We start from the raw sequence: 15,523 nt of genomic DNA on the forward strand, positions 1-15,523 counted from the left end.
CTGAAGGCCGCTATTGAAGCATCCTGGTCTTCCATAACACCTCAGCAGTGCCACAGGCTGATAGCTTCCATGCCACGCCGCATTGAGGCAGTAATTGCTGCAAAAGGGTCCCAAACCAAGTATTGAGTACATATGCATGCTTATACTTTTCAGAGGTCCGATATTGTTCCATGTACAATCCTTGTTTTATTGATTGCATGTAATATTCTAATTTTCAGAGATTGTGGATTTGGGGTTTTCATGAGCTGTAAGCCATAATCATCACAATTATGACAAATCATGGCTTGAACTATCTTGCTTGGCATGTAATGAGTCTATCTCATATATTAGTTTCACCTTTTAAGTTGCATTACTGAAATAAATGAACTTTTGCACAATATTCTAATTTTTCGAGTTTCACCTATATGTGGTGACTGGGCATTAAGGCCTACACATACTGTATATGCATATAGCGGTAGTAAAGGGTTTAAGCTTTTTTATAAATTGCTTAGATTTAAAAATTATATTATATTCTATTTTAGGTTAAATAATGGTGTTTTCAGACATACATTTTCTCAGCAAAATTTAAAATTTGTGGGGGGTGCAAAAGCTCTCTTTAAAACAAATGGCAACAGTAAGGACTTCATGTAGCATATTGTTAAATTAAGCAGGACTAAAAAAGGCCATTCCTGGCCATTCTGACTCTGCGCTATGCACGATGGTGACTTGCTACAATATACAGTAATGTGAAAAATGAAGTACACCCCCATGGAAATTGTTGACTAACCTATTTCAACAGGCAAACATCAGATCTTCATTCAAATGCGGTCTATAGAGAATGGTGATATACCTGACCAAATAATGCAAAAAAATGCCTTGGAGTATTCATTCTCATAGTCTAAATCAGTGGTCTCCAAACTGCGGCCTGGGGGCCAGATTCGGCCCTTTGCTTGCTTTTATTCAGCCCTTGAGGTATTATTCCTCTCACTGCAAGCAACAGTGTGGCATAGTTTCTCCCACTGACATCAACAATGTGGCTCCATTCCTCCTATTGATAACAATGAATGGGCACTAATTCCCCCATTGATACTAACGACGGGGCACTATTTCTGCCATTGATACTAACGACGGGGCACTATTTCTCCCATTGATACTAACGACGGGGCACTATTTCTCCCATTGATACTAACGACGGGGCACTATTTCTCCCATTGATACTAACGACGGGGCACTATTTCTCCCATTGATACTAACGACGGGGCACTATTTCTCCCATTGATACTAATGATGGGGCACCATTTCTCCCATTGATACCACTGATAGGCACTATTTCTCCCATTGAAACCAGTGATGGGGCACTATTACCCCATTGAAACCAGTGATGGGGCACTATTACCCCATTGAAACCAGTGATGGGGCACTATTACCCCATTGAAACCAGTGATGGGGCGCTATTACCCCATTGAAACCAGTGATGGGGCGCTATTACCCCATTGAAAACAGTGATGGGGCACTATTACCCCATTGAAACCAGTGATGGGGCACTATTACCCCATTGAAACCAGTGATGTGGCACTATTACCCCATTGAAACCAGTGATGGGGCACTATTACCCCATTGAAACCAGTGATGGGGCACTATTACCCCATTGAAACCAGTGATGGGGCACTATTACCCCATTGAAACCAGTGATGGGGCACCATTACTCCACTGAAACCAGTGATGAGGCACTATTACCCCATTGAAACCTGTGATGGGGCACTATTCCTTTAATTGATACTAATGATGGGGCATTTTTCCTCCCCCTAATACCAATGATGGGGCATGGTTTACGCTCACTGACACCAGAATATTTTCTTCTCCCACTGGTCACAGTCTGGCCCCCTTAAAAGTTGAAGGGCAGTAAACCGGCCCTTTGTTTAGAAAGTTTGGAGACCCCTGGTTTAAATTAACACAAATGCAGATTTGTCATATGGGAAAATTAAGTATACTCCTACTTCAATGTAATTAGAATCCTGTGTTTCATATTAGGAACCAATGATTAGAACCTCTTTAGGGAGTATGCAGGTGCAATCCGTCTTTATGTTAACCTCAGATATCCAAGGTCTAATGTTTTCATTAATGTTTTTTCATAGCGTGGTGCTATCATGACAACAACTTTCTTAGGCCTTCAAAGGAGACAGTGTATGCCTAAGGCTTTGCAGGCATTTGAATTTTGTTTCAGCCTATAAATGACCCTCTATTTTAGCCTGTGTGTCCATGCACACATACCGTATGTGTTTACAGCCATATTAGAAAAGGAGAGCTTAGAGGCCAAAAAAACCCCAAAAAACACATAACTTGTGAATTCAGAACATTTGAGCAGAAAAAATGCTTGACGTGCTTAAATATATCTTTCATTTCAATAGTCAGAATAAATTAATATTCTGACCAACGAAATGAATGAATGCCCAAATGCTTGAGGCACCTTAACGTGTTTGCGGTTTAGCTGCTTTTCTCCTACAAGGAGAAAAGGCATTTAGAAGAGCTAGGCAAACGGCCAGTGTGAATGAAGCCCTAGAGTCTGGCAAGGGTTTTAAAGAATTCACAAATTTTTTAAAAGTAATTAATTTGTAGAGAAAATGATCTAGCATAGATTTCAAATGGCTGCTAATTTATTCCGGACCCTTAGCCCAGCAAGTTCAGTCCAAGAGCTGTCCCTTTGACACCAAATTTACAAGAACCCCTCCTCATTGAGGGATTTGCAGGTAACTCTTGCAATAGCTGGTCTGAAAGGGATTGCATCTACAATCAGAATGTGTTTGCACCAGCCTAAAGTAGGACTATAGACAAAACAATTTGTGTCCCATTGGGGAAATTTGCCTTTACTTCCTGTCCCATAGCCAAACCAGAAAGTGACCAAATCTCTGCAAATTAAGGGAATTCCTTGGGGACCCCATGTCACCAGAACTAGTCTCCCCATTGGAATATTTCCCCCCTATTACCTTTCTGGGGACAACCCAAAATTTTGGGTTTCTTTTACTTTCACTTTTGAGGATAGCAGTAAACAGGACAAATTGGAGAGGCTGAATCTCCCTAATGGTGGCACAAACCACAATAAAAAACTGACAGGTGTTCTAACCCCTCTCCACTGTGTCCAAAATTATAATTTAACCTGTATTTGATGAAAAAGCTATTGTGCAAGAAGAACACTGGGGACAAGATTACAGTTTGACATTGAACACATAGGAAAGGACCAGGCCTTCTGGAACAATGTGCTATGGACTGATCAAAGATAGGACTTTTTTGGTCACAGTAACAGTAAACATGTTTGACACAAACAGAAGAAATGATTATAAGAGAAGAAGCTAATACCAACTGTGAAGCATGGTTTGCAATTGCTTTGCTGCGTCTTATATCAAAGTGTGCCTTTCAACATAATAAAAATTATATCACACTAACAAATTGCTTATAAAAAAAAAAAAAAAAATGAAGGGTTATAGATTGGTTTAGTCAAAGCCCTGACTTGAATCCTACTGAATGTTACAGGGCATTTGAATTGGGGAGGCTTGTGCAAGGAATGTTGCATGGAGGAGTTGTCACAGACTGGTAGGTAGTTATGCAATTTTATGCAATCACCTAAAATACATTCTTTCTGCTAAGGGGGGGATACCAGCTTCTGAGGCTAAGAGTATACTTATGTTTTTCACAGTACACAAGTAAATCTATGGATATTACTGTTGAATAAACTATTGAAAATGAATATTTTCCTTGTGTTTTTACTCAAGTATATCACACTTTATCTATAGCAACTGCTTGAATGAAGATCTAAAATTTGCCTGTTCATAAATGCAGAGAAAAAACAAACAATTTCCATGTGATGTACTTAATTTTTCAAATGACTGTACATATGAATCACATACAAACAGTTCACTCTGTGCTTCAGCCATGCACCATTACATAAATAAGCAGTAGTTAATGTCATGCTTTTACAGCCAACAGATTCCCACAAAATTTTACCATGGGAATTGCCGCTATATATTGGTAAAAATATTTCTTGAAAACTGCTTTATTCCTGCTTATGATTCCACTGAAACAAGAATTAGGAGAAAAAAAAAAAAACACTTATGTAACCAAATTCCATTTGCCAAAATATATCATATAATAGCAAGCCTGTAAGAATGCACAGTAAAAAGTTAAAATTATACAATCCAATAATTAGAGACAGTAAAAATGTAAAATAAAACAATATTGGAGATCACAAATTGGTAGCCCACAAAGGCCCCATTCACACGGGGCATATAAATCTGTGCCATGAGTGACAGCTATGTTTACCCGCATAAAATGCATAGGTGTTCTGTGCAACCCTTTGCGGGCAGTCTCACTGCAGTCAATTGGAAGACTATGGGAAGGCCTAAGGATTTCTAAAAAAAAACTCTACTGCCATGCATTTGAAATGAGTTCCTTTCACGCAAATATTTTTACGATTCTTATATCATTTGGAAGTGGAGTTCCTAATAATGTGGTCACATGATCAGGAGACAGTCTAATTTTTTGGTCCCTTTTGATCTGCTCAGTATACCGTATTTTTCGCCGTATAAGACGCACTTTTTCTTCCCCAAAACTGGGGGGGGAAAGTTGGTGCGTCTTATACGACGAATAGAGAGAGAATCCGTGAGGCGCGGCCACGGCCGTAGGAAAAGCCGCGGCTTTGGCCTATCTCTGGAGTGGTCGGCCATCTTAGTACACCCGGCGGTGCACGCTGACGTCATCACCCCCTCTGCTCGTGGATCCTACCATAGCGCGGATCAACAACAGGTGAGGAGCGGGGCAATGCAATGTTACTGGCTATTATTACTATGTTGGGGGCAATGTTACTGGCTATTATTACTAATGTGAGGGCAATGTTACTGGCTATTATTACTATGTTGGGGGCAATGTTACTGGCTATTATTACTAATGTGGGGGCAATGTTACTGGCTATTACTAATGTGGGGGCAATGTTACTGGCTATTATTACTAATGTGGGGGCAATTTTGCACTGGAACAGTGATGGTGATGACGAGTGGGGGGCAATGGTGGACTTTACAGTGATGAGTGGGGGCAATGGTGGACATTACGTGATGAGTGGGGGCAATGGTGGATGATGTATTAAACAAAAAGACAAAACGTACCGGTATGTTTGTCTTGTTGTTTTTTTTTTACTGATCCGAAAAAGATCCAATCCGTGACTCCTGATCCGTGGAACAATCCGAACCATGAGTTCTTTCATTTCTGGATTTGTTACATGGTTGGCATAAAATTGTTCTTAAACTGCTATTAACTTTACACAGTTGATATAAAATATTTTACTACAGTATTGGGTTCAGAATCTTTTTTTTCTAGATTTTCCTCTTTTAAAATTGGGTGCATCTTATATGGCGAAAAATACGGTACTTTGAGAGTGTTTTATTAAATCTGTTTGATAAGTGAAAAAAAAAGCATGTTGATCATGCCAGAAATGTTGTAACCTGAAAACTTTCTGTGCTCTCTCCCTGTGCTGAATGTAATCATCTGCATTGATCTTAGCTACCTTTAAGGACTATAGAGCCATGGCCCTTTATGCTACAGATAAACCACCACCTTACTAACCACCACATGAAAATAAAGGAAAAATGCTTGAAAAAAAAGGAAAAAAAACCTCATGCAGCAACCATATTTGAGGACCAGTAAAGCTGCAATATATTACATTTTGTTCTTGGAACTAAAAAAACACTTTAAAAGGCTTAATCTTGCCATAATTTGAGGTCTTGGTGTGATGCCTCAAGCGATTTCCCCCTGTCTACCTATTAAAGAGAACCTGTCACTACAAATATACTATCACACATGGGGCTATTGGTCCTCTATGGGATAGCAACAAAGTTAAGTGAAAAAAAAAAAAAGATTTAAAAATGTTAAAAGAAGTTTTTTTTCCCCCCCAGTTATATTTACCTAGGTGGATGCAGCATTGCTCCGATGCTGCATCTGTCCCCCATCGGCACCAAGGATAAGAACTCAGCGATCACATGACCGCCAATCGCTGAGTTCTCCTCTCCGCTCTGAGTAGAGTGGGACTGTCAGTTACCGCTGTCTGCTCAGCCCCCCGAGCGCTCACTGGAGCGCTGGGCTGTGGAGGGGGATGCGGCTGGCTCATGCCATCAGCGCTTCACTGAGAGGCTGAGCCAGGTGCCGCTCCGGACTCTGGGGTGAACCCCGACTTTGAAGTCTTTTCCCAGCTGGCTGAGAGAGTGGAAAGGCTGAGTAACGTCAGCAGACAGCCACCTTCAGTCTGCAGTCAGCTGAAAACAGATCACAAGAATGTAGAATGAACTGCACTCCTGTGATTCACAGGAAAAGTACAGCCAGAAATCTTTGGCTGTACTTCTCCTTTAAAGAACAGTAGGGTTTAGCTCTGCTTTACAGTGGACCTGAAAGTGAATATGTGCTACGTTACAGAGACCATCTAGAAATGTTAACCTCTTGTGAATCACGCAAAACATGTGTAAAAAAGGGTAGCCCAGCTGCTGCGCACATGCATCCACGAAGGCAGGATGTGTACTGAGCTCTCGGTCAAGGCTTCTGATCAGAAGCCAAGAGGACAGACTCCCGATCACATAACTGCTGTGAAAGCCAATCATAGCAGTCATGTGATATAGATGTTTTACTGCCTCCTGGGCATTAAAGCCCACTTAAGTTGGGAGGGGGGTTTTAAGGGGTCTTTGTGCCTAATCAGTATCTAGAAAAATATATATATATATATTTTTGTTATGAATTCCTCCTGAAAATAGCAGTTATTCCTGTGCCTATGCAGCCTCAAAACCTCACAGCTGTGTATCTCACATGTTGAACCATCTAATGCAGGCCATACATGGGTCAAATTTCAAATGAATTTTGTTTAGAAAATCGGAAATTTCATGCATTTCGTCTGATGGTGCAACCACTGATTTTGAAATTCAACCAACCAAGCCTTCAAATTCACCTCATTCTGCTTCAGAAAATAATTTTTTTTGACTAGGAATCTTCTTTTCTTTCCAGGTCACAGCTCATGCTCATTTCTTTTTTTATTATATTTCTCACACAATTCTCCAATCATTGATTAGAAATTCATTTGTTTTTCAAAAAATATCCGATTACTCAAATTCAATGGCCGTAGGAAAAGCAGCCGTTGCTTCAGCCCACTAATGGGGCGAAATTCGAACAAAAAATCTTTAATTAAGCTATGATTTTTTAAAAATCGGTTCATATTTTTGAATGCATGGCCAGCTTAAGACACTGTGCCTTTAAATGGTAATTTCACAAAATCTGAAGTGATGTCATTGGTGTGATGCTTACGGTTCTTGCGGTAGATCTACCTGGGGACCTGCAGTGCAAAGGATCTCCTCTGTTTTATTAATTTTGAGGATCTGAGCATTCTCAAACACTCCGGCTTTTTCTTGGTTATTATTCCATCATTTATCAGAACACCAGTCCTCAGAAACATGATATGAGAAGGAAAAGCCCTGCATCTACATGGACGACCACATCCACAGACAGTGCAAAACTAAGCAAGGTTTGTCAGGAAATGAGGAAAAGATCTGCTGCAGGTTTTCCACAGGTATCACTAGCAACTAGTTTTGTCATGTTTTTTTTTTTGGGGGGGGGGGGGGGGGTTTCACAGCTTCTACAGTTCCTGGAAACTACACAGGCTGACAGGCTCATCAGTAAAAATACAATGGCACAATGTACAATATTAACAAGAGCAAACAAAAGCTATCAGTGGCAGCAGGTTGCGCTTAACTCAGGAAATCTGCTTTGAAACACTACGCAGGTGTTTTTACAATAATATAATAAATTGCAGTTTAATTGGTAAATATTTGCAGTCTTTATTTCCATCTCTTATTCTAAATGACAGGGTGTACTGACAATTAGTGTACTTCCTATTATGGACCTATCTAATGTACAAAAAATAAAACTTTAAATACCTCTCAATAAAAGTGCCATTCTGTATCATCCAGACATCACAGTACGTGCGAGCTATCAGCATGACAGCTATGAGTAGCAGATATCCACTCTAAAATACAAACAATTTTTTTAGTGACCACAAAACCCGATGGCATACACGAATACAGAGGAATAGAAGGCACTCTTTTACATGGGTTAACAGATGGACACAATGTACTGACCTCCTTACTGACTGTTTTAGGGACTAATATTTTTAAGATGCGGCCAATTCTTGCAAAAAAGACTTTGTCGACCACAGCCTTTTCTTTCTTTCCCTCTTTCTGTAAAAAGAAAAGGCTGGAAATGTTGAAACATGCAGGTAGATTATCTTTTCACTTGACATTTTACAACAAAAGAATAAGAGAACCCACTTATAAGTTATCATATGATTTGTTTAGGAAACATTCTGACACACTCTCTTTACAGATCACCCGTGATTTACTATCTGCTTTACTATCCATGTACTAACCAGTGTACGCTTCAAACACTACATATGCCTTCAAAAATTTTCATTAAAAGGCAACCCTACAGCTACATATTAATGCTTTTCATGATTAATTATCCTAAATCACAATAGTGCTTGCTGCTTATTAATTTTGGCTTCACAAACATCTGTCCCCAACTGTACTTTATTTCTGTTTACGCACACAATCCACGAAGATTTTGTGTTTCAAAATAGGCATGTGAACTTTGCATAAGTACTCAATTATTTGTTATGTCTCATTTCTCTCATTTTCTATATACAGTTAGGTCTTTGGACACACTCTCAGGTTTAATTTGAGGGTATGTACAACCAAATTGGAGGAAGGCTTAAGGAATTACAGATCTTAAGAGTAGCCATCCCACCTTTTTCAAGGGACCAAAAGTAATTGGACAATTGGACCAAAAGCTGTTTCATGGCCAGGTGTGGGCTACTCCTTTGTTATTTCTTCATTAATTAAGCAGGTAAAAGGTCTGGAGTTGATTCTAAGTGTGGTATTTGCATTTGGAATCTATTGCTGTGAACCTACAATATGTGTTCAAAGGAACGGTCTACGCAAGTGAAAAAGGCCATTGTAAGGCTTCAAAAACTAAACAAATCCCATCAGAGAGAGAGCAGCAACATTAGGAGTGGTCAAGACAACAGTTTGGTACATTCTGAGGAAAGAAGAACGCACTGGTGAGCTCAGCAACATAAAAATACATGGATGTCCACGGAAGACAACAGTGGTGGATGATCGCAGGATCCTCTCTATGGTAAAGAAAAACCCATTCACAACATCTAGACAAGTGAAGGACATTCTCCAGGAGGTGGGCATATCATTGTCAAAGTCTACAATCAAGAGAAGACTTCACGAGAGCAAATACAGAGGTTTCACCACAAGGTGCAAACCATTCATAAGCCTGAAGAATAGGAAAGCCAGATTAGACTTTACCAAAAAACATCTAATAAAAGCCAGACCAGTTCTGGAAAAGCAGTCTTTTGATGGATGAAACTAAGATAAATCTGTATCAGAATGACGAGAAAAAAAAGTGCGGAGAAGGCTTGGAACAGCTCATGATCCAAAGCACACAAAGTAATCTGTAAAACATGGTGGAAGCAGTGGAATGGCTTCTAGTGGCACTGGGTCATTGGTGTTTTTTGATGATGTGACAGAAGCAGCCGGATGAATTCTGCAGTGTTTAGAGAGATACTGTCAGCCCAGATTCAGTCAAATGCAGCAAAGTTGATTGGACGGTGCTTCACAGTACAGATGGACAATTATCCAAAACATACTGCAAAAGCAACCCAGGAGCTTTTAAAGGAAAAGAAGTGGAATATTCTGCAATGGCCGAGTCAATCACCTGATCTCAACCCAATTGAGCATGCATTTCATTGCTGAAGGCAAAACTAAAGGCAGCAAAACCCACAAACAAACAATTGAAGACACCTGCAGTTAGAGCCTGGCAAAACATCAGAAAGAAGGATACCCAGTCTTTGGTAATGTCCATGGGTTCCAGACTTCAGGCAGTCATTGCCGGTAAAGGATTTTCAAGAAAATATTAAAAATGAACATTTTATTTATGATTATATTCAATTGTCCAATTACTTTTGGTCCCTTGAAAAACAGGGGATAGCTACTTTTAAGAGCTGTAATTCCTAAATCCTTCCTCCAATTTGGATGTACATACCCTCAAATTAAACCTGAGAGTGCAGTTTCAGCCCATATCCATTACATAACTACCGTATTTTTCGCTCCATAAGACGCACCTGACCATAAGACGCACCTAGGTTTTAGAGGCAGAAAACAGGAAAAAAAAATTCTGAACTAATGGACTGCAGACATAGTACAGGGGATGACCAGAGACTGCGGACACAGTACAGGAGATGACCAGAGACTGCGGACACAGTACAGGAGATGACCAGAGACTGCGGACACAGTACAGGAGATGACCAGAGACTGCGGACACAGTACAGGGATGACCAGAGACTGCGGACACAGTACAGGGATGACCAGAGACTGCGGACAGTACAGGGGATGACCAGAGACTGCGGACAGTACAGGGGATGACCAGAGACTGCGGACACAGTACAGGAGATGACCAGAGACTGCGGACACAGTACAGGAGATGACCAGAGACTGCGGACACAGTACAGGAGATGACCAGAGACTGCGGACACAGTACAGGAGATGACCAGAGACTGCGGACACAGTACAGGAGATGACCAGAGACTGCGGACAGCACAGGGATGACCAGAGACTGCAGACACAGTACAGGAGATGACCAGAGACTGCGGACAGCACAGGGATGACCAGAGACTGCGGACAGCACAGGGATGACCAGAGACTGCGGACAGCACAGGGATGACCAGAGACTGCGGACAGCACAGGGATGACCAGAGACTGCGGACAGCACAGGGATGACCAGAGACTGCGGACAGCACAGGGATGACCAGAGACTGCGGACAGCACAGGGATGACCAGAGACTGCGGACAGCACAGGGATGACCAGAGACTGCGGACAGCACAGGGATGACCAGAGACTGCGGACAGCACAGGGATGACCAGAGACTGCGGACAGCACAGGGATGACCAGAGACTGCGGACAGCACAGGGATGACCAGAGACTGCGGACAGCACAGGGATGACCAGAGACTGCGGACAGCACAGGGATGACCAGAGACTGCGGACAGCACAGGGATGACCAGAGACTGCGGACAGCACAGGGATGACCAGAGACTGCGGACAGCACAGGGATGACCAGAGACTGCGGACAGCACAGGGATGACCAGAGACTGCGGACAGCACAGGGATGACCAGAGACTGCGGACAGCACAGGGATGACCAAAGACTGCGGACAGCACAGGGATGACCAGAGACTGCGGACAGCACAGGGAGACCAGAGACTGCGGACAGCACAGGGATGACCAGAGACTGCGGACAGCACAGGGATGACCAGAGACTGCGGACAGTACAGATGACTGCTGACCTTTGGGGAGGGGGGGAGCGGGTACCTGAATTTGACAGGTACCCGCTCCCACTTCCGCGGAGTTGTTCTTTCATCTTACCTGTTCCTCTATCCAGCCGCGCGCTGTCTTCCCGGCTTCTGTAATGGCATTCGGCATGACAGCCGGGTGCCCAGTGCGCATGAGCGAGAAGCACTTGCGCTTTGTGATTGGTCCGGCGGCTTCTGGGATCTGTCATGTGTCCCAGGTGCCACCTTACCATTCACAAAAAGCACCGCTTCTTGCGCATGCGCACTTGGCAACCGGCTGTCATGCCCACACTACAGAAGCCGGGAAGACCGCGCCGCTGGATAGAGGAACGGGTAAGATGAAAGGACAACTCCACGGAAGTGGGAGCGGGTACCTGTCAAATTCAGGTATAGGCTCCCCCTCCCTCCCCAAAGGTCAGCAGTCATCTCTATAAGGTCCCGCTGTAGAGCTGAGCGGCCGGCCCGGTATTCTGACACGGCGGCAGTGGAAATACCGGACCGGCCGCTCCATATTCGCTCCATAAGACGCACTGACATTTTCCCCCCTTTTTTTGGGGGAAAAAAGTGCGTCTTATGGAGCGAAAAATACGGTATAGCTTGAATAAGTTTTGGTAAATACCTGCAAAAAAAACCAAACTAAAATTGTGCCTGTGTCCAAATATATATGGACTTAACTGTATCTTAAAGCAGCCTTTTTCAACCTGGGTGTCGTGGTACGTTGGGATGACTTCTGGGTTCTTCGGCGAAATGCATTTAATTTTCCCCAAATTGTCCAACTATTGTGTACAAGCCAGTGGGTGGATCAAGCCTGCCTTTTGTTACACAAAGCCATGGGTTTTCATTGTGCAGCATGACAACCTTGGGCACCATGACACTGCTGCCAATCATCTGTATCCTGATGGTGTTGGTTGGTTTTGTCTGAATACAATGTCTTGGTGGGGAATGGCATTAAATACCTCCTCTTCACCTCCTTTGTGTGGAGGCTGAACGAAAGAAAAAAAAAGTCGTATGGCCAGCTTTACCGAGCTAAAAAAGTTAGAGTGTCTACAGCTAAAAACTTTTTTTTCTTTTTTTTTTAGTTTTGAATAGAGTGTGGCAGGCTTTTAACCTGTCAGCTTTTACGTCTATTGGAGGCTCTGCTGGAGCGATTCCTTCACTTCCTGTCTAGTGAGAAGATTGCCACGGGACAGAAAATGAAGAAAAATGCCTCTAAGAGCAACACAAAGAAATTTTTGTAACCGGTCAGGATTTTATTGTTGTCCATTTCCCAATCACAAATTTTCCCTCAATAGTCCTCATAACAGAATATAAATAACAGTCTCGGAAAACCGTAAAATTTGACAAGTGGTCTTTTCACTCACCAATCTGTTCAAAGCAAAACAAAAAAGCCCACTAAAGGTGAAAAGGTACATGTTAATAAAGTCAATATTCAGGGTTACCCATTTTGTTAAGTAAAGACAAAAGGCATAATCACCTCATTGTTCTGTACTGGAGTCCTCCCACTCTTCTTTCTGTTTGAAGAAAAAAAAAATCAGTTTTAAATCTACAGCAATACAAAAGAGGTTAAAATGAGAAGTTTGGTACTTCAGCTAAAATTACTATACAAGGACTTAAAATAAATACAAAAACTTTTTAAAATGAGAAAAAGTCAAAGCAGAAAATAAACTGGTTTAGTTTAGCTTGGTGACTAGCATATTCCTAAGACCAGCTATAAAGGGATCTCCTGGTGACAGACAAGCAGGAAAGTTCAAGTTCACCTGTTTTAGTGATGACAGTTTGTCAAAACTGTGGAGAAACATGGGATCAAAGAAATACATGATGGCTTTTTGTGTCAATAAATATGTACTATACATTTACTGAATTTGTATATCCAACAAGCTCTTTATAAAGCATTGATTATGACGGTGGCTGTCTCTGCTAAAAAACAGATTACAATAGGTCAGGTGCAATGTAAGGTAGCTCTGTGACCGAGTTCATTCAGATCATACAACAGGCTGTGGCATTCTATGCATAAACAGGCAAGCTATTTTGACTAGAAGTCCTCAGACCCAAAGAGCTTTTAAAAATATATCTTTGCAAACCTGCAAGACTAATACGGCCGTAAGAACATTTACAGGTATGACGGACAAGGTACTTGTTAGACACGTGCAGTCTATACTTTCACCAAATGTCTTGTAAAACCTTTTGCCTACTTAAGTAATCGACACAGTTCAAAGATTACTAGACTAGGACAGGCACGGCTTCTAAAGAATGTAAGAATCAAAGAAGTAGCAGGCTATTATAAGAAATACAGAAAAGCACAAAAGGTTCACATCTAGCAATTCACAATTTTGATGCAGCCTCCTTAATACAAAACAAAAAACAACCTATAATAAAGGCAATTTATGCAAATGATTGGTGTGACACGTGCATCAAGTGGTTGTGGAGGGAACTTACAACAAAACAGAAACTCTCCAATCAGAAAAGGCTGCTTGCCACTCCTAAAGTATCTAAGTCTTCATTATATCATCCATTACAAAAAAAAAAAAAAAACTTTTAGTAGGAGTTGGCATTAGGTGGCTATCTGCTATAAGGCAGGTAACAGTAAAGAAAGTGAGCAGCACATAATGGTACAAATTTGACATTTCAACATGAGAACATCAGTACCCTGACAGTAGCATGAATTTCAGCAGACAGAAAATGAGGTGACACCGCACGAGGTGTAGAACGCCTTACGTTATATAAAGGATAATGCTTCCCATAAAAGTAACCAATATAAGAGAAATCAATTCAGAGTGTTGTTACATGTATACATTTTTTTTTTAAAAATCAAGAACTCCTCTAAGACTTTTGATCTTCCATATGTGTGACAGAAATATATGATAAACTAGGCAAAATATAAGGTGCAAACATTCAAATGCAGCAGGAGGGAAAGCCTTTGCTGAAATGTCCTTAAATGATCTCTAGACAAGGGCAGAGATAAATATTTGGCAGCATTTGCTAAAGCGTCGTAACTTTGTTTAAACTTTGAGCAGCGTATGAATTAAATGCGGTTTTCTGTAGAGATTTGTAAGAACATAAGTCTGTGCTATACATGGACTGGAGTGACACAGTATTGCTCTCAGTATATGAAGACGTTCAGTAAGGTGATATTTGTATTGCGTTTTCAAGTGCTTCAATATTGCACTAGGAGGCCAGCAACACTGTGAAAGGTAGAAGCTAAAGATCTTTGGATACATGCTGGAAAAATTCATTGCGACTTTGCCTGAGACGCAGTTACTTTACAGCAGACCTATTCTTAAAAACTACACTGTGTCTAGGTCCTCTTTATCCACTAGCCTACAGGGCACTTATACCCCCTTCCTGCCCAGGCCAATTTCCAGCTTTCAGCGCTGTCACACTTTGAATGACAATTGCACAGTCAAACAACACTGTACCCATATGAAATTTTTATAATTTTTTTTGTGGCAGATAGAGCTTTCTGACTGGCTGACTGGCACTGTTAGGCGGCACTGATTGGCATTGATAGGTGGCACTGAAAGGCAGCTCAGATGGGCACTAATATGTGTCATTGATGTGCACTGGTAGGCACTGATATGTGGCACTGATGGGCACTGGCACGAGGCACTGATGGACACTGACAGGTGGCACTGCTGGGGCTACACTGATCATCAGGGCACACTGATCATCAGTGCCCTAATAATCAGTGTACATGTCCCCTCCGCGGAAAGCCGATTACCAGCTCGGCTCTCCTCTCGAGCTGTCAGCGTGACAGCTCGAGAGGAGAGAAATGCAGATAACCGGCGTTTCCATTTACATGTGATCAGCTGTGATTAGACACAGATGATCACATGACCGAGCCGACATCTTCAGCTCTTTTCGTGATCGGTGATCCACTGTGTCCGAGGGACATAGCACACCACCGATCGCCGCGCGCTCCCTGAGGCGCACATGTGTGGTGAGAATAGGAGGACGTCATAGGACGTCCTCCCAGAACGAGAGAACCACCTTGTGCCCGTCATATTACTATATGGCGGGAAGGAGGTGGTTAAAGATCAGCTCCACGTACAATCAAGCAATACATTTCTAAAACAGGGGTAGGCAACCCCCGGCACTTGTGCAAGAGGTGGCA

At 42.0% G+C, this 15,523-nt stretch overlaps 1 protein-coding gene across 2 annotated transcripts in view; it reads right to left on the bottom strand.

Moving 5' to 3' along the window:
- ABCD3 (ATP binding cassette subfamily D member 3) overlaps positions 1 to 15,523 on the bottom strand; it is a 104,299-nt gene that overhangs the window by 51,904 nt on the left and 36,872 nt on the right. Inside the window, exons 2-5 of one of the 2 annotated variants that reach the window (XM_089677291.1) lie at positions 12,887 to 12,923; positions 8,139 to 8,237; positions 7,938 to 8,026; positions 3,979 to 4,048 (exon numbers count right to left, since the gene is read on the bottom strand). In XM_089677291.1, the coding sequence (XP_089533417.1) occupies positions 3,979 to 4,048; positions 7,938 to 8,026; positions 8,139 to 8,237; positions 12,887 to 12,923 (295 nt within the window). The remainder of the gene's footprint in view (positions 1 to 3,978; positions 4,049 to 7,937; positions 8,027 to 8,138; positions 8,238 to 12,886; positions 12,924 to 15,523) is intronic. The other variant, XM_089677290.1, reaches the window with a different exon arrangement.

Source organism: Staurois parvus, unplaced genomic scaffold (genome assembly GCF_062004578.1).
Source record: "Staurois parvus isolate SC_StPar_1 unplaced genomic scaffold, SC_StPar_1.0 ptg000183l, whole genome shotgun sequence".
In the NCBI taxonomy this organism is placed as follows: domain Eukaryota; kingdom Metazoa; phylum Chordata; class Amphibia; order Anura; family Ranidae; genus Staurois; species Staurois parvus.